At 46.0% G+C, this 23,861-nt stretch overlaps 1 protein-coding gene across 1 annotated transcript in view; it reads right to left on the reverse strand.

Annotated features, from left to right (window-relative positions):
- fndc3a (fibronectin type III domain containing 3A) overlaps positions 1 to 23,861 on the reverse strand; it is a 190,269-nt gene that overhangs the window by 73,557 nt on the left and 92,851 nt on the right. The window contains 5 exon segments of the mRNA XM_065024164.1: positions 803 to 862; positions 994 to 1,145; positions 10,986 to 11,044; positions 16,995 to 17,297; positions 21,038 to 21,275. Of these exon segments, the coding sequence (XP_064880236.1) occupies positions 803 to 862; positions 994 to 1,145; positions 10,986 to 11,044; positions 16,995 to 17,297; positions 21,038 to 21,275 (812 nt within the window).

Raw genomic sequence — 23,861 nt, forward strand, 5'->3', positions numbered from 1 at the left:
TAGAGCACAGACAGACAGACAGCTGTACGACTGATTAGAGCACACAGACAGACAGCTGTATGACTGATTAGAGCACAGACAGACAGACAGCTGTACGACTGATTAGAGCACACAGACAGACAGCTGTACGGTTGATTAGAGCACACAGACAGCCAGCTGTACGACTGATTAGAGCACACAGACAGACAGCTGTATGACTGATTAGAGCACACAGACAGACAGCTGTACGACTGATTAGAGCACACAGACAGACAGCTGTATGACTGATTAGAGCACAAACAGACATACAGCTGTATGGCTGATTAGAGCACACAGACAGACAGCTGTATGACTGATTAGAGCACACAGACAGACAGCTGTACGACTGATTAGAGCACACAGACAGACAGCTGTATGACTGATTAGAGCACAAACAGACAGACAGCTGTATGGTTGATTAGAGCACACAGACAGACAGCTGTACGACTGATTAGAGCACACAGACAGACAGCTGTATGACTGATTAGAGCACACAGACAGACAGCTGTATGACTGATTAGAGAGACAGACAGCCGTATGACTGATTAGAGCACACAGACAGACAGCGGTATGACTGATTAGAGCACACAGACAGACAGCTGTACGACTGATTAGAGCACACAGACAGACAGCTGTATGACTGATTAGAGCACACAGACAGACAGCTGTATGGTTGATTAGAGCACACAGACAGACAGCTGTACGACTGATTAGAGCACACAGACAGACCGCTGTATGGTTGATTAGAGCACACAGAGGGGCCCTGAACAGTAGTTGTACCAACCTGACGTGGTAGTCTGTTGCTGGCCTCAGGTCTTCTAAAGTTACACTTAGTTGTTCACCACTGGAACAGGAGAGGAGAGAGAAACCCCCCCATCAGAGGAAACAGGGGAGACATTTAGTACCACATCATTTCAGTAGGGAACGCCAGTCCATTGCAGGAGAGCCAAACCAGCACACAAACGGCATCCCTACCTGTACATGCTGGTGTACTTCCCGTCCTTGCCGCTGTAGGAGATGGACACGTCGTAACTGAGAGGCTCCGGGGAGGGGCTGACCCCCTCTCCCTCTGCCCTGCTGGGGGCCACCCAGCTCAACGCTGCCCCTTTGGCCTGGATGTCTGTCACCTGGAGGGTGACACAAGACGGAATCAGTCGAGGTTCAGGATTAGAGAAATATGGATATATGGAAATATGGAATTAGTGTCCTTTAGAAGAAAAATGACCGGATTCTCAGCAAACTGACTATAAACGAAAGGAAAGGGTGAAAGTATAATGCATTAAACTCCTTTACAGAGCAAATCCACAGCAGCAACCAACAGCAACACAGAGAGAACCAAGGAACTCTTCATATACTTCAAAACCCTTTACTGTCAGGACATCTTCAATATGTTCTGCATAGCCTTCGTCAGGGAGTACAAAGTAGAGATAGTAGGGCTAGTAGAGATAGTAGGGCTAGTAGAGATAGATAGATAGTAGGGCTAGTAGAGATAGTAGGGCTAGTAGAGATAGATAGATAGTAGGGATAGTAGAGATAGTAGGGCTAGTAGAGATAGTAGGGCTAGTAGAGATAGATAGATAGTAGAGCTAGTAGAGATAGTAGGGCTAGTAGAGATAGATAGATAGTAGGGCTAGTAGAGATAGTAGGGCTAGTAGAGATAGATAGATAGTAAGGCTAGTAGAGCTAGTAGAGATAGTAGGGCTAGTAGAGATAGATAGATAGTAAGGCTAGTAGAGCTAGTAGAGATAGTAGGGCTAGTAGAGATAGATAGATAGTAGGGCTAGTAGAGCTAGTAGGGCTAGTAGAGCTAGTAGAGATAGTAGGGCTAGTAGAGATAGATAGATAGTAGGGCTAGTAGAGATAGATAGATAGTATGGCTAGTAGAGATAGTAGGGCTAGTAGAGATAGTAGGGCTAGTAGAGATAGTAGGGCTAGTAGAGATAGTAGGGCTAGTGGAGATAGTAGGGCTAGTAGAGATAGTAGGGCTATTAGAGATAGATAGATAGTAGGGCTATTAGAGATAGTAGGGCTAGTAGAGATAGTAGGGCTAGTAGAGATAGATAGATAGTAGGGCTAGTAGAGATAGTAGGGCTAGTAGATAGATATATAGTAGGGCTAGTAGAGATAGTAGGGCTAGTAGAGATAGATAGATAGTAGGGCTAGTAGAGATAGTAGGGCTAGTAGAGATAGATAGATAGTAGGGCTAGTAGAGACAGTAGGGCTAGTAGAGCTAGTAGAGATAGTAGGGCTAGTAGAGATAGATAGATAGTAGGGCTAGTAGAGATAGATAGATAGTAGGGCTAGTAGAGATAGATAGATAGTAGGGCTAGTAGAGATAGATAGATAGTAGAGATAGATAGATAGTAGGGCTAGTAGAGATAGTAGGGCTAGTAGAGATAGATAGATAGTAGGGCTAGTAGAGACAGTAGGGCTAGTAGAGCTAGTAGAGATAGTAGGGCTAGTAGAGATAGATAGATAGTAGGGCTAGTAGAGACAGTAGGGCTAGTAGAGCTAGTAGAGATAGTAGGGCTAGTAGAGATAGATAGATAGTAGGACTAGTAGAGATAGATAGATAGTAGGGCTAGTAGAGATAGATAGATAGTAGGGCTAGTAGAGATAGATAGATAGTAGGGCTAGTAGAGATAGATAAATAGTAGGGCTAGTAGAGATAGTAGGGCTAGTAGGGCTAGTAGAGATAGTAGGGCTAGTAGAGATAGTAGGGCTAGTAGAGATAGTAGGGCTAGTAGAGATAGATAGATAGTAGGGCTAGTAGAGATAGATAGATAGTAGGGCAAGTAGAGATAGTAGGGCTAGTAGAGATAGATAGATAGTAGAGATAGTAGAGATAGATAGATAGATAGTAGGGCTAGTAGAGATAGTAGGGCTAGTAGAGATAGATAGATAGTAGGGCTAGTAGAGATAGTAGGGCTAGTAGAGATAGTAGGGCTAGTAGAGATAGTAGGGCTAGTAGAGATAGTAGGGCTATTAGAGATAGATAGATAGTAGGGCTATTAGAGATAGTAGGGCTAGTAGAGATAGTAGGGCTAGTAGAGATAGATAGATAGTAGGGCTAGTAGAGATAGTAGGGCTAGTAGATAGATATATAGTAGGGCTAGTAGAGATAGTAGGGCTAGTAGAGATAGTAGGGCTAGTAGAGATAGATAGATAGTAGGGCTAGTAGAGATAGATAGATAGTAGGGCTAGTAGAGATAGATATATAGTAGGGCTAGTAGAGATAGATAGATAGTAGGGCTAGTAGAGATAGATAGATAGTAGGGCTAGTAGAGATAGATAGATAGTAGGGCTAGTAGAGATAGTAGGGCTAGTAGATAGATAGATAGTAGGGCTAGTAGAGATAGATAGATAATAGGGCTAGTAGAGATAGATAGATAGTAGGGCTAGTAGATAGATAGATAGTAGGGCAAGTAGAGATAGTAGGGCTTGTAGAGATATATAGATAGTAGGGCTAGTAGAGATAGTAGGGCTAGTAGAGATAGATATATAGTAGGGCTAGTAGAGATAGTAGGGCTAGTAGAGATAGATAGATAGTAGGGCTAGTAGAGATAGATAGATAGTAGGGCTAGTAGAGATAGTAGGGCTAGTAGAGATAGATAGATAGTAGGGCTAGTAGAGATAGTAGGGCTAGTAGAGATAGATAGATAGATAGTAGGGCTAGTAGAGATAGATAGATAGTAGGGCTAGTAGAGATAGATAGATAGTAGGGCAAGTAGAGATAGTAGGGCAAGTAGAGATAGTAGGGCTAGTAGAGATAGTAGGGTTAGTAGAGATAGATAGATAGTAGGGCTAGTAGAGATAGTAGGGCTAGTAGAGATAGATATATAGTAGGGCTAGTAGAGATAGTAGGGCTAGTAGGGCTAGTAGAGATAGTAGGGCTAGTAGGGCTAGTATAGATAGTAGAGATAGTAGGGCTAGTATAGATAGTAGGGCTAGTAGAGATAGATAGATAGTAGGGCTAGTAGAGATAGTAGGGCTAGTAGAGATAGATATATAGTAGTGCTAGTAGAGATAGTAGGGCTAGTAGAGATAGTAGGGCTAGTGGAGATAGTAGGGCTATTAGAGATAGATAGATAGTAGGGCCTGTAGAGATAGTAGGGCTAGTAGAGATAGTAGGGCTAGTAGAGATAGATAGATAGTAGGGCTAGTAGAGATAGTAGGGCTAGTAGAGATAGATAGATAGTAGGGCTAGTAGAGATAGATAGATAGTAGGGCAAGTAGAGATAGTAGGGCTAGTAGAGATAGATAGATAGTAGGGCTAGTAGAGATAGTAGGGCTAGTAGAGATAGTTAGATAGTAGGGCTAGTAGGGCTAGTAGAGATAGAGAGATAGTAGGGCTAGTAGAGATAGTAGGGCAAGTAGAGATAGTAGGGCTAGTAGAGATAGATAGATAGTAGGGCTAGTAGAGATAGTAGGGCTAGTAGATAGCTAGATAGTAGGGCTAGTAGAGATAGATAGATAATAGGGCTAGTAGAGATAGATAGATAGTAGGGCTAGTAGAGATAGATAGATAGTAGGGCAAGTAGAGATAGTAGGGCTAGTAGAGATAGATAGATAGTAGGGCTAGTAGAGATAGTAGGGCTAGTAGAGATAGATATATAGTAGGGCTAGTAGAGATAGTAGGGCTAGTAGAGATAGATAGATAGTAGGGCTAGTAGAGATAGATAGATAGTAGGGCTAGTAGAGATAGATAGATAGTAGGGCTAGTAGAGATAGTGGGGCTAGTAGAGATAGTAGGGCTAGTAGAGATAGATAGATAGTAGGGCTAGTAGAGATAGTAGGGCTAGTAGATAGCTAGATAGTAGGGCTAGTAGAGATAGATAGATAATAGGGCTAGTAGAGATAGATAGATAGTAGGGCTAGTAGAGATAGATAGATAGTAGGGCAAGTAGAGATAGTAGGGCTAGTAGAGATAGATAGATAGTAGGGCTAGTAGAGATAGTAGGGCTAGTAGAGATAGATATATAGTAGGGCTAGTAGAGATAGTAGGGCTAGTAGAGATAGATAGATAGTAGGGCTAGTAGAGATAGATAGATAGTAGGGCTAGTAGAGATAGATAGATAGTAGGGCTAGTAGAGATAGTGGGGCTAGTAGAGATAGTAGGGCTAGTAGAGATAGATAGATAGTAGGGCTAGTAGAGACAGTAGGGCTAGTAGAGATAGATAGATAGTAGGGCTAGTAGAGATAGATAGATAGTAGGGCTAGTAGAGATAGATAGATAGTAGAGATAGATAGATAGTAGAGATAGATAGATAGTAGGGCTAGTAGAGACAGTAGGGCTAGTAGAGATAGTAGGGCTAGTAGAGATAGATAGATAGTAGGGCTAGTAGAGATAGATAGATAGTAGGGCTAGTAGAGATAGATAGATAGTAGGGCTAGTAGAGATAGATAGATAGTAGAGATAGATAGATAGTAGGGCTAGTAGAGATAGTAGGGCTAGTAGAGATAGATAGATAGTAGGGCTAGTAGAGACAGTAGGGCTAGTAGAGATAGTAGGGCTAGTAGAGATAGTAGGGCTAGTAGAGATAGTAGGGCAGGTAGAGATAGATAGAGAAAGACAGTAGGAATAGTAGAGACAGTGGAGATAGTGTACTCCTGTAGGGAGGGCAACGTTAACCTTCAGCTGTTTGCCTGACTAGGCATCTCTTGGGGATATATTCTCTGTTTTGTGAGGTAAAGAAATTACACGGACCAACTGACAGGAAGTCAGGAACAGTTCACTACATGGAAGAACGCAATCAACCCCTGTCTGTCTGTCCTCCTCCTCACCTCTGTCTGTGTAGTGTCTACCCACTGAGCTGGGGGCCAGTATGTCTCAGGAGGAGAATACTACCCCGCTTCATCCTCTCTCTCCATCTACAAACCTCCCCATCTCTCTCTCGCTCTCCAAACCTCCCCCATCTCGCTCTCCAAACCTCCCCCATCTCGCTCTCCATCTCCAAACAGCCCCCATCTCTAAACCTCCCCCATCTCTCAAACTCCAAACCTCCCCATCTCTCTCAAACTCCAAACCTCCCCATCTCTCTCAAACTCCAAACCTCCCCATCTCTCTCAAACTCCAAACCTCCCCATCTCTCAAACTCCAAACCTCCCCCATCTCTCTCAAACTCCAAACCTCCCCCATCTCTCTCAAACTCCAAACCTCCCCCATCTCTCTCAAACTCCAAACCTCCCCATCTCTCAAACTCCAAACCTCCCCCTCTCGCTCTCCAAACCTCCCCCATCTCTCTCTCCAAACCTCCCCATCTCTCAAACTCCAAACCTCCCCCATCTCTCTCTCCAAACCTCCCCCATCTCTCAAACTCCAAACCTCCCCCATCTCTCAAACTCCAAACCTCCCCATCTCTCTCAAACTCCAAACCTCCCCCATCTCTCTCAAACTCCAAACCTCCCCATCTCTCTCAAACTCCAAACCTCCCCCTCTCTCAAACTCCAAACCTCCCCCTCGCTCTCCAAACCTCCCCATCTCGCTCTCCAAACCTCCCCCATCTCGCTCTCCAAACCTCCCCCATCTCTCTCCAAACCTCCCCATCTCTCTCTCCAAACCTCCCCCATCTCTCTCTCCATCTCCAAACCTCCCTCATCTCTCTCCATCTCCAAACCTCCCCATCTCCAAACCTCCAAATCTCCAAACCTCCCCATCTCTCTCCATCTCCAAACCTCCCCATATCTCTCCATCTCCAAACCTCCCCCATCTCCAAACCTCCCCCATCTCTCTCCATCTCCAAACCTCCCCATCTCTCTCCATCTCCAAACCTCCCCATCTCTCTCCATCTCCAAACCTCCCCATCTCTCTCCATCTCCAAACCTCCCCATCTTCAAACCTCCCCATCTCTCTCCATCTCCAAACCTCCCCATCTCTCTCCATCTCCAAACCTCCCCCATCTCTCTCTCCATCTCCAAACCTCCCCCATCTCTCTCTCTCTATCTCCAAACCTCCCCATCTCTCTCTCTATATCTCCAAACCTCCCCCTCTCTCTCTCTCTATCTCCAAACCTCCCCATCTCTCTCCATCTCCAAACCTCCCCATCTCTCTCCATCTCCAAACCTCCCCCATCTCTCTCCATCTCCAAACCTCCCCCCATCTCTCTCTCTCTCCATCTCCAAACCTCCCCATCTCTCTCCATCTCCAAACCTCCCCATCTCTCTCCATCTCCAAACCTCCCCATCTCTCTCCATCTCCAAACCTCCCCATCTCTCTCCATCTCCAAACCTCCCCATCTCTCTCCATCTCCAAACCTCCCCATCTCTCTCCATCTCCAAACCTCCCCATCTCTCTCCATCTCCAAACCTCCCCATCTCTCTCCATCTCCAAACCTCCCCCATCTCCAAACCTCCCCATCTCTCTCTCTCCATCTCCAAACCTCCCCATCTCTCTCCATCTCCAAACCTCCCCATCTCTCTCCATCTCCAAACCTCCCCCATCTCTCTCTCTCTCTCCATCTCCAAACCTCCCCATCTCTCTCCATCTCCAAACCTCCCCATCTCTCTCCATCTCCAAACCTCCCCCATCTCTCTCTCTCCATCTCCAAACCTCCCCCATCTCTCTCTCTCCATCTCCAAACCTCCCCATCTCTCCCCATCTCCAAACCTCCCCATCTCTCTCCATCTCCAAACCTCCCCCATCTCTCTCTCTCTCTCCATCTCCAAACCTCCCCATCTCTCTCCATCTCCAAACCTCCCCCATCTCTCTCCATCTCCAAACCTCCCCATCTCTCTCCATCTCCAAACCTCCCCATCTCTCTCCATCTCCAAACCTCTCCGTCTCTCTGTCAAATAGACTTGTTTTGGTACTTTACATGGGTCTGACATCAGACATTGATGAGAGAGACATGCATGATGACGAGAATCATCTCATATAAGGTTAAATACATTCTATTTCCAGTTCTCATCCAACAGCTGGAGCTTGCCGGGTTTTTAAACAAGGCTTGGGCCTGCGTCCCAAATGGCACCCTATCTGGTCAAAAGTAGTACCCTATATAGGGAATAGGGTGCCATTTGGGATGCAAGCCATTGACTGCACCAGCCTAATCCTGCATGGTACGAAGGAAGGAAAAGTGGTTCTTCATTAGAGCTTTGATCTACTCCAGCACCTTAAAATAAATCAGCTTCAGAACAGAAAGACATTAGGCCTACTCAATGACTCCAACATGATTAGGGTAAAAATCTCCACTCGTAATCCAACAAAAAGACCAGTTAATTCCTCATCAGATCAGACATCAATAGCATTACCTCCTCTGTCCTGTAGCTAACACCTCCTCTGTCCTGTAGCCAGCACCTCCTCTGTCCTGTAGCCAGCACCTCCTCCATACCTCCTCCGTCCTGTAGCTAATACCTCCTCCGTCCTGTAGCCAGCACCTCCTCCATACCTCCTCTGTCCTGTAGCTAATACCTCCTCCGTCCTGTAGCCAGCACCTCCTCCATACCTCCTCCGTCCTGTAGCTAATACCTCCTCCGTCCTGTAGCCAGCACCTCCTCTGTCCTGTAGCCAGCACCTCCTCCATACCTCCTCCGTCCTGTAGCTAATACCTCCTCCGTCCTGTAGCCAATACCTCCTCCGTCCTGTAGCCAATACCTCCTCTGTCCTGTAGCTAATACCTCCTCCGTCCTGTAGCTAATACCTCCTCCGTCCTGTAGCTAATACCTCCTCCATACCTCCTCTGTTCTGTAGCTAATATCTCCTCCGCCCTGTAGCTAATACCTCCTCCGTCCTGTAGCTAATACCTCCTCCGTCCTGTAGCTAATACCTCCTCCGTCCTGTAGCTAATACCTCCTCCGTCCTGTAGCTAATACCTCCTCCGTCCTGTAGCTAATACCTCCTCCGTCCTGTAGCTAATACCTCCTCCGTCCTGTAGCTAATACCTCCTCCTAATACCTCCTCCGTTCTGTAGCTAATACCTCCTCCATACCTCCTCCATCCTGTAGCTAATACCTCCTCCATACCTCCTCCATCCTGTAGCTAATACCTCCTCCGTTCTGTAGTTCTGTAGCAGTCAGTTACCCCTGCCCCCCTCCTGACCTACCACCGCCCAGACAAGTACCCCTGCCCCCCATGCAACCACCCCCATTCAGCTACCCCGGCCCCCATGCAACCACCCCCATTCAGCTACCCCGGCCCCCCCATCCTACCACCCCAGTCAGCAAACCCCCCATCCTACCAACCCCCATATCCTACCAACCCCCAGTCAGCTACCCCCATATCCTACCAACCCCCCAGTCAGCTACCCCCATATCCTACCAACCCCCCAGTCAGCTACCCCCATCCTACCACCCCCAGTCAGCCAACCCCATCCAACACCCCCAGTCAGCTACCCCCCATCCAATATCCCCAGTCAGCTACCCTCCCAGTCAGCTACCCCTCCTACCCCCAATCAGCTACCCCCATATCGTACCACCCCCAATCAGCTAACCCCCATCCAACATCCCCAATCAGCTAACCCCCAATCAGCTAACCCCCTGTCCTGCCACCCCCAATCAGCTAACCCCCTGTCCTGCCACCCCCAATCAGCTAACCCCAATCAGCTAACCCCCTGTCCTTCCACCCCCAATCAGCTAACCCCTGTCCTTCCACCCCCAATCAGCTAACCCCCTGTCCTTCCACCCCCAATCAGCTAACCCCCAATCAGCTAACCCCCTGTCCTGCCACCCCCAAATCAGCTAACCCCAATCAACTAACCCCTGTCCTGCCACCCCCAATCAGCTAACCCCCTGTCCTTCCACCCCCAGTCAGCTACCCCCTGTCCTTCCACCCCCAGTCAGCTAACCCCCTGTCCTTCCACCCCTGTCCTTCCACCCCCAGTCAGCTAACCCCCTGTCCTTCCACCCCCAGTCAGCTAACCCCTGTCCTTCCACCCCCAGTCAGCTACCCCCTGTCCTTCCACCCCCAATCAGCTACCCCCTGTCCTTCCACCCCCAATCAGCTAACCCCTGTCCTTCCACCCCCTGTCCTTCCACCCCCAGTCAGCTAACCCCTGTCCTTCCACCCCCAATCAGCTAACCCCTGTCCTTCCACCCCCCAATCAGCTAACCCCCTGTCCTTCCACCCCCAATCAGCTAACCCCCTGTCCTTCCACCCCCAATCAGCTAACCCCCTGTCCTTCCACCCCCAATCAGCTAACCCCTGTCCTTCCACCCCCAATCAGCTAACCCCTGTCCTTCCACCCCCAATCAGCTAACCCCCTGTCCTTCCACCCCCAATCAGCTAAACCCCCTGTCCTTCCACCCCCAATCAGCTAACCCCCTGTCCTTCCACCCCCAATCAGCTAACCCCCTGTCCTTCCACCCCCAATCAGCTACCCCCTGTCCTTCCACCCCCAGTCAGCTAACCCCCTGTCCTTCCACCCCCAGTCAGCTAACCCCTGTCCTTCCACCCCCAGTCAGCTAACCCCTGTCCTTCCACCCCCAATCAGCTACCCCCTGTCCTTCCACCCCCAATCAGCTACCCCCTGTCCTTCCACCCCCCAGTCAGCTAACCCCCTGTCCTTCCACCCCCAATCAGCTACCCCCTGTCCTTCCACCCCCCAGTCAGCTAACCCCCTGTCCTTCCACCCCCAATCAGCTAACCCCCTGTCCTTCCACCCCCAGTCAGCTAACCCCCTGTCCTTCCACCCCCAGTCAGCTAACCCCCAGTCCTTCCACCCCCAATCAGCTAACCCCCTGTCCTTCCACCCCCAGTCAGCTAACCCCCTGTCCTTCCACCCCCAGTCAGCTAACCCCCCTGTCCTTCCACCCCCAGTATTATATTATTTCACTTAGTATTATTACTATTATTGTAATATTGTTTCATTCACTTCTCTGTGACCTACATTGTTGGAGCTCCGGGCAGAAGAATTTCACCCTACCCTGCAATTACATCTGCGGCCCTTGTGCATGTCATAAACTCTTGATTTGAAATATTATGGTATGAAAAGTCCATGATATGAAAGACAAGACACAGAGAGAGACACACTCACCACTGGTTTACTGACAGTGTTCAACAGGGCCTGTAGGAGCTGAGCCTCTTTATCCATGTCTAGAAGGAGACACAGAAGAAATTACGAATTTTAAATTATGCAATTTATTACGCACAAAAAAAAAAAAAAAGATTCATCATACATATGTTAATCCCAGGGTAACAGGCAGGTCCATTCATGTACAGTCAAAAACTTTTCTCTGTCTCTGGAACCCTAACGGTGGGACCAGCTTCCCCCTTGATGCAAGGACAGCAGAGTCACTACCCACTAGCTCTGACTAAGATGATAACTTTGTTATTGAGGGGGAAAACATGTACTTCACTACGACTGTGATGTGGTCGTCTCACCTAGCCATCTTAAGATGAAAGCACTAAGTCACTCTGGATAAGAGAGTCTACTAAAATAATTAAAATGACACTAAGCTACAGGAGTGTTATGCGAGCACAGACTGGAATAGGTTCCGGCTTCAACAATAAGGTTCCGGCTTCAACAATAAGGTTCCGGGATTCTTCCGGTGGCATTGAGGAGTACACCACATCAGTCACTGGCTTCAACAATAAGATTCCGGCTTCAACAATAAGGTTCCGGCTTCAACAATAAGGTTCCGGGATTCTTCCGGTGGCATTGAGAAGTACACCACATCAGTCACTGGCTTCAACAATAAGGTTCCGGCTTCAACAATAAGGTTCCGGCTTCAACAATAAGGTTCCGGGATTCTTCCGGTGGCATTGAGAAGTACACCACATCAGTCACTGGCTTCAACAATAAGGTTCCGGCTTCAACAATAAGGTTCCGGCTTCAACAATAAGGTTCCAGCTTCAACAATAAGGTTCCGGCTTCAACAATAAGGTTCCGGGATTCTTCCGGTGGCATTGAGAAGTACACCACATCAGTCACTGGCTTCAACAATAAGTACGCCGACGATGTCGTCCCCACAGTGACCGTACGTACATACCCCAACCAGAAGCTATGGATTACAGGCAGCATCCGCACTGAGTTAAAAGGGTAGAGCTGCCACTCTCAAGGAGCAGGACTCTATCAAATCAAATTTATTTATATAGCCCTTCGTACATCAGCTGATATCTCAAAGTGCTGTACAGAAACCCAGCCTAAAACCCCAAACAGCAAGCAATGTAGGTGTAGAAGCACGGAAGCTAATCCGGAAGCTTGTAAGAAATCTCGCTTTGCCCTCCGACGAACCATCAAATGTGGTTCGTCGGAGGATGTGGCTTCAAACTTTTACAGACTACAAAGGGCAAGTAACACTGAAACATGCATGAGAGCATCAGCTGTTCCAGACGACTGAGTGATCACACTCTCCGTAGGCATTGTGAGTAAGACCTTTAAACAGGTCAACATTCTCAAGGCCGCAGGGCCAGACAGATTACCAGGACGTGTACTGCGAGCATGCGCTGACAAACTGGCAAGTGCCTTCACTGACATTTTCAACCTCTCCCTATCTGAGTCTGTAATACCAACATGTTTCAAGCAGACCACCATAGTCCCTTTGCCCAAGAACACTAAGGTAACCTGCCTAAATGACTACTGACCCGTAGCACTCACATCAGTAGCCATTAAGTGCTTTGAAAGGCTGGTCATGGCTCACATCAACACCATTATCCCAGAAACCCTAGACCCACTCTAATTTGCATACCACCCCAACAGATCCACAGATAATGCAATCTCTATGGCACTCAACAGTGCCCTTTCCAACCTGGACAAAAGGAACGCCTACAGCTGAAGTCGGAAGTTTACATACACCTTAGCCAAATACATTTAAACTCAGTTTTTCACAATTCCTGACATTTAATCAGAGTAAAAATGCCCTGTCTTAGCTCAGTTAGGATCACCACTTTATCTTTATGGTGTGAAATGTCAGAATAAATTATACAATTATTTATTTCAGCTTTTATTTCTTTCATCACATTCCCAGTGGGTCAGAAGTTTACATGCACTCAATTAGTATTTGGTAGCATTGCCTTTAAATTGTTTAACTTGGGTCAAACGTTTTGGGTAGCCTTCCAGAAGCTTCCCACAATAAGTTGGATGAATTTTGGCCAAATCCTCCTGACAGAGCTGATGTAACTTTTCTGTAGGAATAAGGTCAGGGCTTTGTGATGGCCACTCCAACACCTTGACATTGTTGACCTTAAGCCTTTTTGCCACAACTTTGGAAGTGTGCTTGAGGTCATTGTCCATTTGGAAGACCCATTTACGACCAAGCTTTAACTTCCTGACTGATGTCTTGAGATGTTGCTTCAATATATCCACATAATTTCCCCTCATGTTGCCATCTATTTTGTGAAGTGCACCAGTCCCTCCTGCAGAAAAGCACCCCACAACATGATGCTGCCACCCCCTGTGCTTCAAGGTTGGGATGGTGTTCTTCTTGCAAGCCTCCCCCTTTTTCCTCCAAACATAACGATGGTCATTATGGCCAAACAGTTCTATTTTTGTTTCATCAGACCAGAGGACATTTCTCCAAAAAGTATGATCTTTGTCCCCATGTGCAGTTGCAAACCTCTGGCTTTTTTATGGCGGTTTTGGAGCAGTGGCTTCTTCCTTGCTGAGTGGCCTTTCAGGTTATGTCGATATAGGACTCGTTTAACTGTGGATATAGATACTTTTTGTACCGGTTTCCTCCAGCATCTTCACAAGGTCCTTTGCTGTTGTTCTGGGATTGATTTGCCCCTTTCACACCAAAGTACGTTCATCTCTAGGAGACAGAACGTGTCTCCTTCCTGAGCGGTATGACGGCTGCGTGGTCCCATGGTGTTTATACTTGCGTACTATTGTTTGTACAGATTACCTTCAGGCGTTTCTGAGGTCTTGGCTGATTTCTTTTGATTTTCCCATGATGTCAAGCAAAGAGGCCCTGAGTTTGAAGGTAGGCCTTGAAATACATCCACAGGTACACCTCCAATTGATTCAAATTATGTCAATTAACCTATCAGAAGCATCTAAAGCCATGACATCATTTTGTGGAATTTAGCGAGCTGTTTTGAAGGCACCGTCAACTTAGTGTATGTAAACTTCTGACCCACTGGAATTGTGATACAGTGAATTATAAGTGAAATAATCTGCCCGTAGAAAATGGTTGGAAAAATGACTTGTGTCATGCACAAAGTAGATGTCCTAACCGACTTGCCAAAACTATAGTTTGTTAACAAGAAATGTGGTGTGGTTGAAATACTGGTTTTAATAGGGTAAAGCCTTGGGAGATCCCAACAGCTGAGTGTTGGTCATCTGGTTACTGGTGTTGGTCATCTGGTTACTGGTGTTGGTCATCTGGTTACTGGCGTTGGTCATCTGGTTACTGGCGTTGGTCATCTGGTTACTGGCGTTGGTCATCTGGTTACTGGCGTTGGTCACCTGGTTACTGGCGTTGGTCACCCGGTTACTGGTGTTGGTCACCCGGTTCCTGCGTTGGTCACCCGGTTACTGGCGTTGGTCACCCGGTTACTGGCGTTGGTCACCTGGTTACTGGCGTTGGTCACCTGGTTACTGGTGTTGGTCACCTGGTTACTGGTGTTGGTCACCTGGTTACTGGTGTTGGTCATCTGGTTACTGGTGTTGGTCACCTGGTTACTGGTGTTGGTCACCTGGTTACTGGTGTTGGTCATCTGGTTACTGGTGTTGGTCATCTGGTTACTGGTGTTGGTCATCTGGTTACTGGTGTTGGTCATCTGGTTAATGGTGTTGGTCATCTGGTTACTGGTGTTGGTCACCCGGTTACTGGCGTTGGTCACCTGGTTACTGGCGTTGGTCACCTGGTTACTGGTGTTGGTCACCTGGTTACTGGTGTTGGTCACCTGGTTACTGGTGTTGGTCACCTGGTTACTGGTGTTGGTCACCTGGTTACTGGTGTTGGTCACCTGGTTACTGGTGTTGGTCATCTGGTTAATGGTGTTGGTCATCTGGTTACTGGTGTTGGTGATCTGGTTACTGGTGTTGGTGATCTGGTTACTGGTAAGTCGCTCTGGATAAGAGCGTCTGCTAAATGACTTAAATGTAAATGTAAATGTGTTGGTCATCTGGTTACTGTTTTGGGTAAGTATGAGTCCTTCCACTACATTCTGATCGAAGACCATCAAAGGTAAGGGAATATTTATGTTGTAATTTTGTGTTTCTGTTGACTCCAACATAGCGGAGAAATATTGCTTATGTCTGAGCGCCGTCTCAGATTATTGAAAAAGGAACGATTTCTGTAACGTTAAAAATAAATGTGACACAGCGATTGCATTAAGAAGCAGTGTATCTTTCTAACTATATGTAGAACATGTATATTTAGTCAAAGGTTATGATGTGTATTGACGTTATCTGGCGTTATCTGGCGGAGTTATCGAAAATTCTCCGGACATTTTTGTAGCATTTTTTGAACATGGCCTCAATGTAAACGGAGATTTATGGATATAAATTGCATATTATTGAAAAAAACATAAATGTGTAACATGTCCTATTACTGTCATCTGATGATGTGTAACATGTCCTATTACTGTCATCTGATGATGTGTAACATGTCCTATTACTGTCATCTGATGATGTGTAACATGTCCTATTACTGTCATCTGATGATGTGTAACATGTCCTATTACTGTCATCTGATGATGTGTAACATGTCCTATTACTGTCATCTGATGATGTGTAACATGTCCTATTACTGTCATCTGATGATGTGTAACATGTCCTATTATTACTGTCATCTGATGATGTGTAACATGTCCTATTACTGTCATCTGATGATGTGTAACTGTCATCTGATGATGTCCTATTACTGTCATCTGATGATGTGTAACATGTCCTATTACTGTCATCTGATGATGTGTAACATGTCCTATTACTGTCATCTGATGATGTGTAACATGTCCTATTACTGTCATCTGATGTAACATGTCCTATTACTGTAACATGTCCTATTACTGTCATCTGTCATCCTATTACTGTCATCTGATGATGTAACATGTCCTATTACTGTCATCTGATGATGTGTAACATGTCCTATTACTGTCATCTGATGATGTGTAACATGTCCTATTACTGTCATCTGATGATGTAACATGTAACATGTCCTATTACTGTCATCTGATCTGATGTGTAACATGTCCTATTACTGTCATCTGATCTGATGATGTGTAACATGTCATCTGATGATATTACTGTCATCTGATGATGTGTAACATGTCCTATTACTGTCATCTGATGATGTGATAACATGTCCGATTACTGTCATCTGATGATGTGTAACATGTCCTATTACTGTCATCTGATGATGTGTAACATGTCCTATTACTGTCATCTGATGATGTGTAACATGTCCGATTACTGTCATCTGATGATGTGTAACATGTCCTATTACTGTCATCTGATGATGTGTAACATGTCCTATTACTGTCATCTGATGATGTGTAACATGTCCTATTACTGTCATCTGATGATGTGTAACATGTCCGATTACTGTCATCTGATGATGTGTAACATGTCCTATTACTGTCATCTGATGTGTAACATGTCCTATTACTGTCATCTGATGATGTGTAACATGTCCTATTACTGTCATCTGATGATGTGTAACATGTCCTATTACTGTCATCTGATGATGTGTAACATGTCCTATTACTGTCATCTGATGATGTGTAACATGTCCTATTACTGTCATCTGTGAATTATTGAATTATTTTTCTTTTAATCCTGCGTTTGTGATTGCATCTTTTATTCGACAAAATGGCTATATATTGGCTGTGTCTTTGGTGGTGGTTTGACATAAATATGTGCTATGTTTTCGCCGTAAAACATTTTAGAAATCTGACTCGCTGGGTAGATGAACAAGGTGTTTATCTTTTCATTTGAGCTATTGGACTTGTTAATGTGTGGAGGTTAAATATTTCTAAGAATATTTTTGCATTCTGTGCGCCACTTTTGAGTTGAGCGTGGGGGAGGGGGGTGCCCTAGGGGAACGTGGTAGCGTGAACAAGTTAAATAGCCACCCCTCGGGCCACTGGCCCTCCTTACCTCCAGGTTCTTTCTCCATCTGCTTGGCGGTGGTGCTGGTCTGTCCCTGTCCCAGTTCAGCCTCCAGCCCCTTCCCTCCTCCAACCACCCCATTGTAGATACTGTCCATGGAGGGGGGGCTGCTTCGACTCTTCTGTGGCGAGGGAGGGGGGCTGTCCTTCATCTGACCACCTCCTCCTCCTCTCTCTCCCCCTTGCCGCTCCTTGAGCTTCTTCTGCAGACGCTCGTAGGTCTTGCTGGCCCTTTCGTCGCGGTGGACAAACGGCGGCGGGCGTCCGTGTGGGGAATGAGAATCTGCCGAGACTTGGAGACCAGACACACAGAGACACTTAGACACGCAGAACAGGTATGTACAGACACTTCGACATGCAGAACAGGTATGTATAGAGACACTTAGACATGCAGAACAGGTGTGTACAGACACACACAGAGCCTTCAGACAGTATTCATACCCCTTGACTTATTCCACATTACAGGGTTACAGCCGGAATTTAAAATGGATTAAATTGAGATTTGTCTTGAGTCAATAAGTACACAAGCCCTTTTGTTATGTCAAGCCTAACTAAGTTGAGTAAAAAAATGTGCTTAACAAATCACATAATAAAGTGTATGCACTCTGTGTGCAATAATAATGCTTAATATGATTGTGTCATCTCTGTACCCCCACAGACAATTATCTGTCAGGTCCCTCATCTCTGTACCCCCACAGACAATTATCTGTCAGGTCCCTCATCTCTGTACCCCCACAGACAATTATCTGTCAGGTCCCTCATCTCTGTACCCCCACAGACAATTATCTGTCAGGTCCCTCATCTCTGTACCCCCCACAGACAATTATCTGTCAGGTCCCTCATCTCTGTACCCCCACAGACAATTATCTGTCAGGTCCCTCATCTCTGTACCCCCACAGACAATTATCTGTCAGGTCCCTCATCTCTGTACCCCCACAGACAATTATCTGTCAGGTCCCTCATCTCTGTACCCCCACAGACAATTATCTGTCAGGTCCCTCATCTCTGTACCCCCACAGACAATTATCTGTCAGGTCCCTCATCTCTGTACCCCCACAGACAATTATCTGTCAGGTCCCTCATCTCTGTACCCCCACAGACAATTATCTGTCAGGTCCCTCATCTCTGTACCCCCACAGACAATCCCTCATCTGTACCCCCCACAGACAATTATCTGTCCTCATCTCTGTACCCCCACAGACAATTATCTGTCAGGTCCCTCATCTCTGTACTCCCCCCCACAGACAATTATCTGTCAGGTCCCTCATCTCTGTACCCCCACAGACAATTATCTGTCAGGTCCCTCATCTCTGTAACCCCACAGACAATTATCTGTCAGGTCCCTCATCTCTGTACCCCCACAGACAATTATCTGTCAGGTCCCTCATCTCTGTACCCCCACAGACAATTATCTGTCAGGTCCCTCATCTCTGTACCCCCACAGACAATTATCTGTCAGGTCCCCCAGTCAAGCAGTGGATTTCAAACACATATTCAACCACAAAGACCAGGGAGGTTTTCCAATGACTCAAAGAAGAAGGGCACCTATTGGTAGATGGGTAAAAATAAAGCAGATATTGAATATCCCTTTGAACCCGGTGAAGTTATTAATTACACTTTGGATGGTGTATCAATACATCCAGTCACTACAAATATACAGGCATCCTAACTCAGTTGCCGGAGAGGAAGGAAACCGCTCAGGGATTTCACCATGAGGCCAATGGTGACTTTAAAACAGTTACAGAGTTTAATGGCTGTGAGAGGAGAAAGCTGAGGATGGATCAACAACATTGTAGTTACTCCACAACACTAACCTAAATGACAGAGTGAAAAGAAGGAAGCCTGAACAGAATACAAATATTCCACAACAAATACAAAGTGTGGTGTTTGGGGCAAATCCAATACAACACATTACTGAGAATAAGAATGTTGGAGGCCACTATGTTCTCAAACGGAACACGTTTGGAACCACCAAGTCTCCTCCTCTTCCTAGAGATGGCCGCCCGGCCAAACTGAGCAATCAGGGGAGAAGGGCCTTGGTCAGGGAGGTGACCAAGAACCCAATGGTCACTCTGACAGACCTCTAGTGTTTGTCTGTGGAGATGGGAGAACCTTCCAGAAGGACAATCATCTCTGCAGCACTACACCAATCAGGTCTTTATGGTAGAGTAACCAGACGGAAGCCACTTCTCAGTAAAAGGCACATATGACAGCCCGCTTGGAGTTTGCCAACAGGCACCTAAAGGACTAAACAAGATTCTCTGGTCTGATGAAACCAAGATTGAAGTCTTTGGCCTGAACGCCAAACGTCACGTCTGGAGGAAACCTGGCACCATCCCCAGGACAACGACCCAAAACACACAGCCAAGACAATGCAGGAGTGGCTTCGAGACAAGTCTCTGAATGTCCTTGATTGGCCCAACCAGAGCCCGGACTTGAACCCGATCGAACATCTCTGGAGAGACCTGAAAGTAGTTGTGCAGCAACGCTCCCCATCCAATCTGACAGAGCTTGAGAAGATCTGCAGAGAAGAACGGGAGAAACTCCCAAATACAGGTGTGTCAAGCTTGTTGCGTCATACCCAAGAAGACTTGAGGCTGTTATCGCTGCCAAAGGTTCTTCAACACTGAGTAAATAGTCTGAATATTAATGTAAATGTCACATTTCATATTTTATTTAGTAAATTTGCTAAAATGTCTATAAAACTGTTTTTGCCATTATGGGGTATTGTGTGTAGATTGATGAGGAAAAACAACAATTTAATCCAATTTAAAATAAGACTGTAAAGTAACAAAATGTGGGAAAAGTCAAGGGGTCTGAATACTTTCTGAATACTCTGTATGTAGTGTATGCTATGTAGTGTATACTATGTAGTGTATACAATGTAGTGTATACTATGTAGTGTATAGTGTATACTATGTAGTGTGTAATGTATACTATGTAGTGCATACTATGTAGTGTATAGTGTATACTATTTAGTGTGTAATGTATACTATGTAGTGCATACTATGTAGTGTATAGTGTATACTATTTAGTGTATTTAGTGTGTAGCGTATACAATGTAGTGTATACTATGTAGTGTATAGCGTATACAATGTAGTGTATACTATGTAGTGTGTAGCTTATACTATGTAGTGCATATCATATAGTGTATAGTATGTAGTGTATACTATGTAGTGTGTAATGTATACTATGTAGTGTATACTATGTAGTGTGTAATGTATACTATGTAGTGTATACTATGTAGTGTATACTATGTAGTGTATACTATGTAGTGTGTAATGTATACTATGTAGTGTATACTATGTAGTGTGTAATGTATACTATATAGTGTGTAATGTATACTATGTAGTGTATACTATGTAGTGTGTAATGTATACTATGTCGTGTATACTATGTAGTGTATACTATGTAGTGTATACTATGTAGTGTGTTGTGTATACTATGTAGTGTATACTATGTAGTGTGTAGCGCATACTATGTAGTGTATACTATGTAGTGTGTAGTGTATACTATATAGTGCATACTATGTAGTTTATAGTTTATACTATGTAGTGTATATTATGTGGTGTATACTATGTAGTGTGTAGTGTATACTATATAGTGCATACTATGTAGTTTATAGTTTATACTATGTAGTGTATATTATGTGGTGTATACTATGTAGTGTGTAGTGTATACTATATAGTGCATACTATGTAGTTTATAGTTTATACTATGTAGTGTATATTATGTGGTGTATACTATGTAGTGTGTAGTGTATACTATATAGTGCATACACTATGTAGTGTAGAGTATGTAGTGTATACTATGTGGTGTGTAGTGTATACTATGTAGTGCATACTATGTAGTGTATACTATGTAGTGTGTAATGTATACTATATAGTGCATACTATGTTGTTTATAGTTTATACTATGTAGTGTATACTATGTGGTGTGTAGTGTATACTATGTAGTGAATACTATGTAGTGTATACTATGTGGTGTGTAGTGTATACTATGTAGTGAATACTATGTAGTGTATATACTCACCCTGCTCTGAGTAAATGTGTGCCGGGTGGTACTGTGGTATATACTGGGAGCTCATGTCCCCCGCCATGCCTGTGTAGAGGTGGGGTGGGGGGGGCAACATGGCGGGGTGGGGGATGAAGGCGGGCAGGTGGGCGTGGGGTGGAGGAGGGGGGTGGTGCAGGGGGGAGTGGCCCCCAGGGTGGAACTCTGGCTGCTGAGGTAAGACCAGAACACGTCGTACTCCATTCTCCTCTATGATCTGATGGACGGAGAGAGAGAGAGAGAGCGAGAGAGCGAGGTAGGGAGAGAGCGAGAGAGAGAGCGAGAGAGAGAGAGTGAGGTAGGGAGAGAGCGAGAGAGAGAGCGAGGTAGGGCGAGAGCGAGGTAGGGAGAGAGCGAGGTAGGGAGAGAGCGAGGTAGGGAGAGAGCGAGGTAGGGAGAGAGCGAGGTAGGGGAGAGAGCGAGGTAGGGAGAGAGCGAGGTAGGGAGAGAGCGAGGTAGGGGGAGAGAGCGAGGTAGGGAGAGAGCGAGGTAGGGAGAGAGCGAGGTAGGGAGAGAGCGAGGTAGGGAGAGAGCGAGGTAGGGAGAGAGCGAGGTAGGGAGAGAGCGAGGTAGGGAGGAGAGAGCGAGGTAGGGGGAGAGAGCGAGGTAGGGAGAGAGCGAGGTAGGGGGAGAGAGCGAGGTAGGGAGAGAGCGAGGTAGGAGAGAGCGAGGTAGGGGAGAGCGAGGTAGGGGAGAGCGAGGTAGGGGGAGAGCGAGGTAGGGGGAGAGCGAGGTAGGGGGAGCGAGAGAGAGAGCGAGGTAGGGAGAGAGAGAGCGAGGTAGGGAGAGAGAAAGCGAGGTAGGGAGAGAGAGAGCGAGGTAGGGAGAGAGAGAGCGAGGTAGGGAGAGAGAGAGCGAGGTAGGGAGAGAGAGAGCGAGGTAGGGAGAGAGAGAGCGAGGTAGGGAGAGAGAGAGCGAGGTAGGGAGAGAGAGAGAGCGAGGTAGGGAGAGAGAGAGAGCGAGGTAGGGAGAGAGCGAGGTAGGGAGAGAGCGAGGTAGGGAGAGAGCGAGGTAGGGAGAGAGCGAGGTAGGGAGAGAGCGAGGTAGGGAGAGAGCGAGGTAGGGAGAGAGCGAGGTAGGGAGAGAGCGAGGTAGGGAGAGAGCGAGGTAGGGAGAGAGCGAGGTAGGGAGAGAGCGAGGTAGGGAGAGAGCGAGAGAGAGCGAGAGAGAGCGAGGTAGGGAGAGAGCGAGGTAGGGAGAGAGCGAGGTAGGGAGAGAGCGAGGTAGGGAGAGAGCGAGGTAGGTAGGGAGAGCGAGGTAGGGAGAGAGCGAGGTAGGTAGGGAGAGAGCGAGGTAGGTAGGGAGAGAGCGAGGTAGGTAGGGAGAGAGCGAGGTAGGTAGGGAGAGAGCGAGGTAGGTAGGGAGAGAGCGAGGTAGGTAGGGAGAGAGCGAGGTAGGTAGGGAGAGAGCGAGGTAGGTAGGAGAGAGCGAGGTAGTGAGAGAGCGAGAGGAGAGAAAGAGAGAGAACAATTATTATTGGATACTTCTGTATATGATCTGAGACAACAGGTTATTAGGGGTTACAAATGTTTGATTGTGTCTGAGGACGTAGAATGAGTCGGACATGAAATCAGGAGGCCAAAATCAGACTTATGAAAGGAGAACAGGTATGTATAAGCATCTACAGAGCCTTCAGTATTCATGCCTGCTGTCTGTATAAGCATCTACAAGCATCTACAGAGCCTTCAGTATTCATGCCTGCTGTCTGTATAAGCATCTACAAGCATCTACAGAGCCTTCAGTATTCATGCCTGCTGTATGTATAAGCATCTACAGAACCTTCAGAAAGTATTCGTGCCTTCTGTCTTATTCCACAGCTTGTTGTGTTACAGCCTGAATTCAAAACGGATTTTTTAAAAAAACATGTTTTCCTCACCCATCAGCACACAATAACCCATAATGACAGTGAAAACGTGTTTTTTTTTTTTTATTGTTTACTCTTGCAATGTCTTGAAAATGTAACACAGAAATCTCATTTACATAAGTAGTCATACACCTGGAGTCAATACATGTTAGAATCAACTTCGGCAGCGATTACAGCTGTGAGTCATTCTGGGTAAGTCTCTAAGAGTGATTACAGCTGTGAGTCTTTCTGGGTAAGTCTCTAAGAGTGATTACAGCTGTGAGTCTTTCTGGGTAAGTCTCTAAGAGTGATTGCAGCTGTGTGTCTTTCTGGGTAAGTCTCTAAGAGTGATTACAGCTGTGAGTCTTTCTGGGTAAGTCTCTAAGAGTGATTACAGCTGTGTCTTTCTGGGTAAGTCTCTAAGAGTGATTACAGCTGTGAGTATCTCTGGGTAAGTCTAAGAGTGATTACAGCTGTGTGTCTTTCTGGGTAAGTCTCTAAGAGTGATTACAGCTGTGTGTCTTTCTGGGTAAGTCTCTAAGAGTGATTACAGCTGTGTCTTTCTGGGTAAGTCTCTAAGAGTGATTACAGCTGTGTGTCTTTCTGGGTAAGTCTCTAAGAGTGATTCCAGCTGTGTGTCTTTCTGGGTAAGTCTCTAAGAGTGATTACAGCTGTGTCTTTCTGGGTAAGTCTCTAAGAGTGATTACAGCTGTGTCTTTCTGGGTAAGTCTCTAAGAGTGATTACAGCTGTGTCTTTCTGGGTAAGTCTCTAAGAGTGATTACAGCTGTGTGTCTTTCTGGGTAAGTCTCTAAGAGTGATTACAGCTGTGAGTCTTTCTGGGTAAGTCTCTAAGAGTGATTGCAGCTGTGTGTCTTTCTGGGTAAGTCTCTAAGAGTGATTACAGCTGTGAGTCTTTCTGGGTAAGTCTCTAAGAGTGATTACAGCTGTGAGTCTTTCTG

Source organism: Oncorhynchus nerka, linkage group LG11 (genome assembly GCF_034236695.1).
Source record: "Oncorhynchus nerka isolate Pitt River linkage group LG11, Oner_Uvic_2.0, whole genome shotgun sequence".
NCBI lineage: Eukaryota > Metazoa > Chordata > Actinopteri > Salmoniformes > Salmonidae > Oncorhynchus > Oncorhynchus nerka.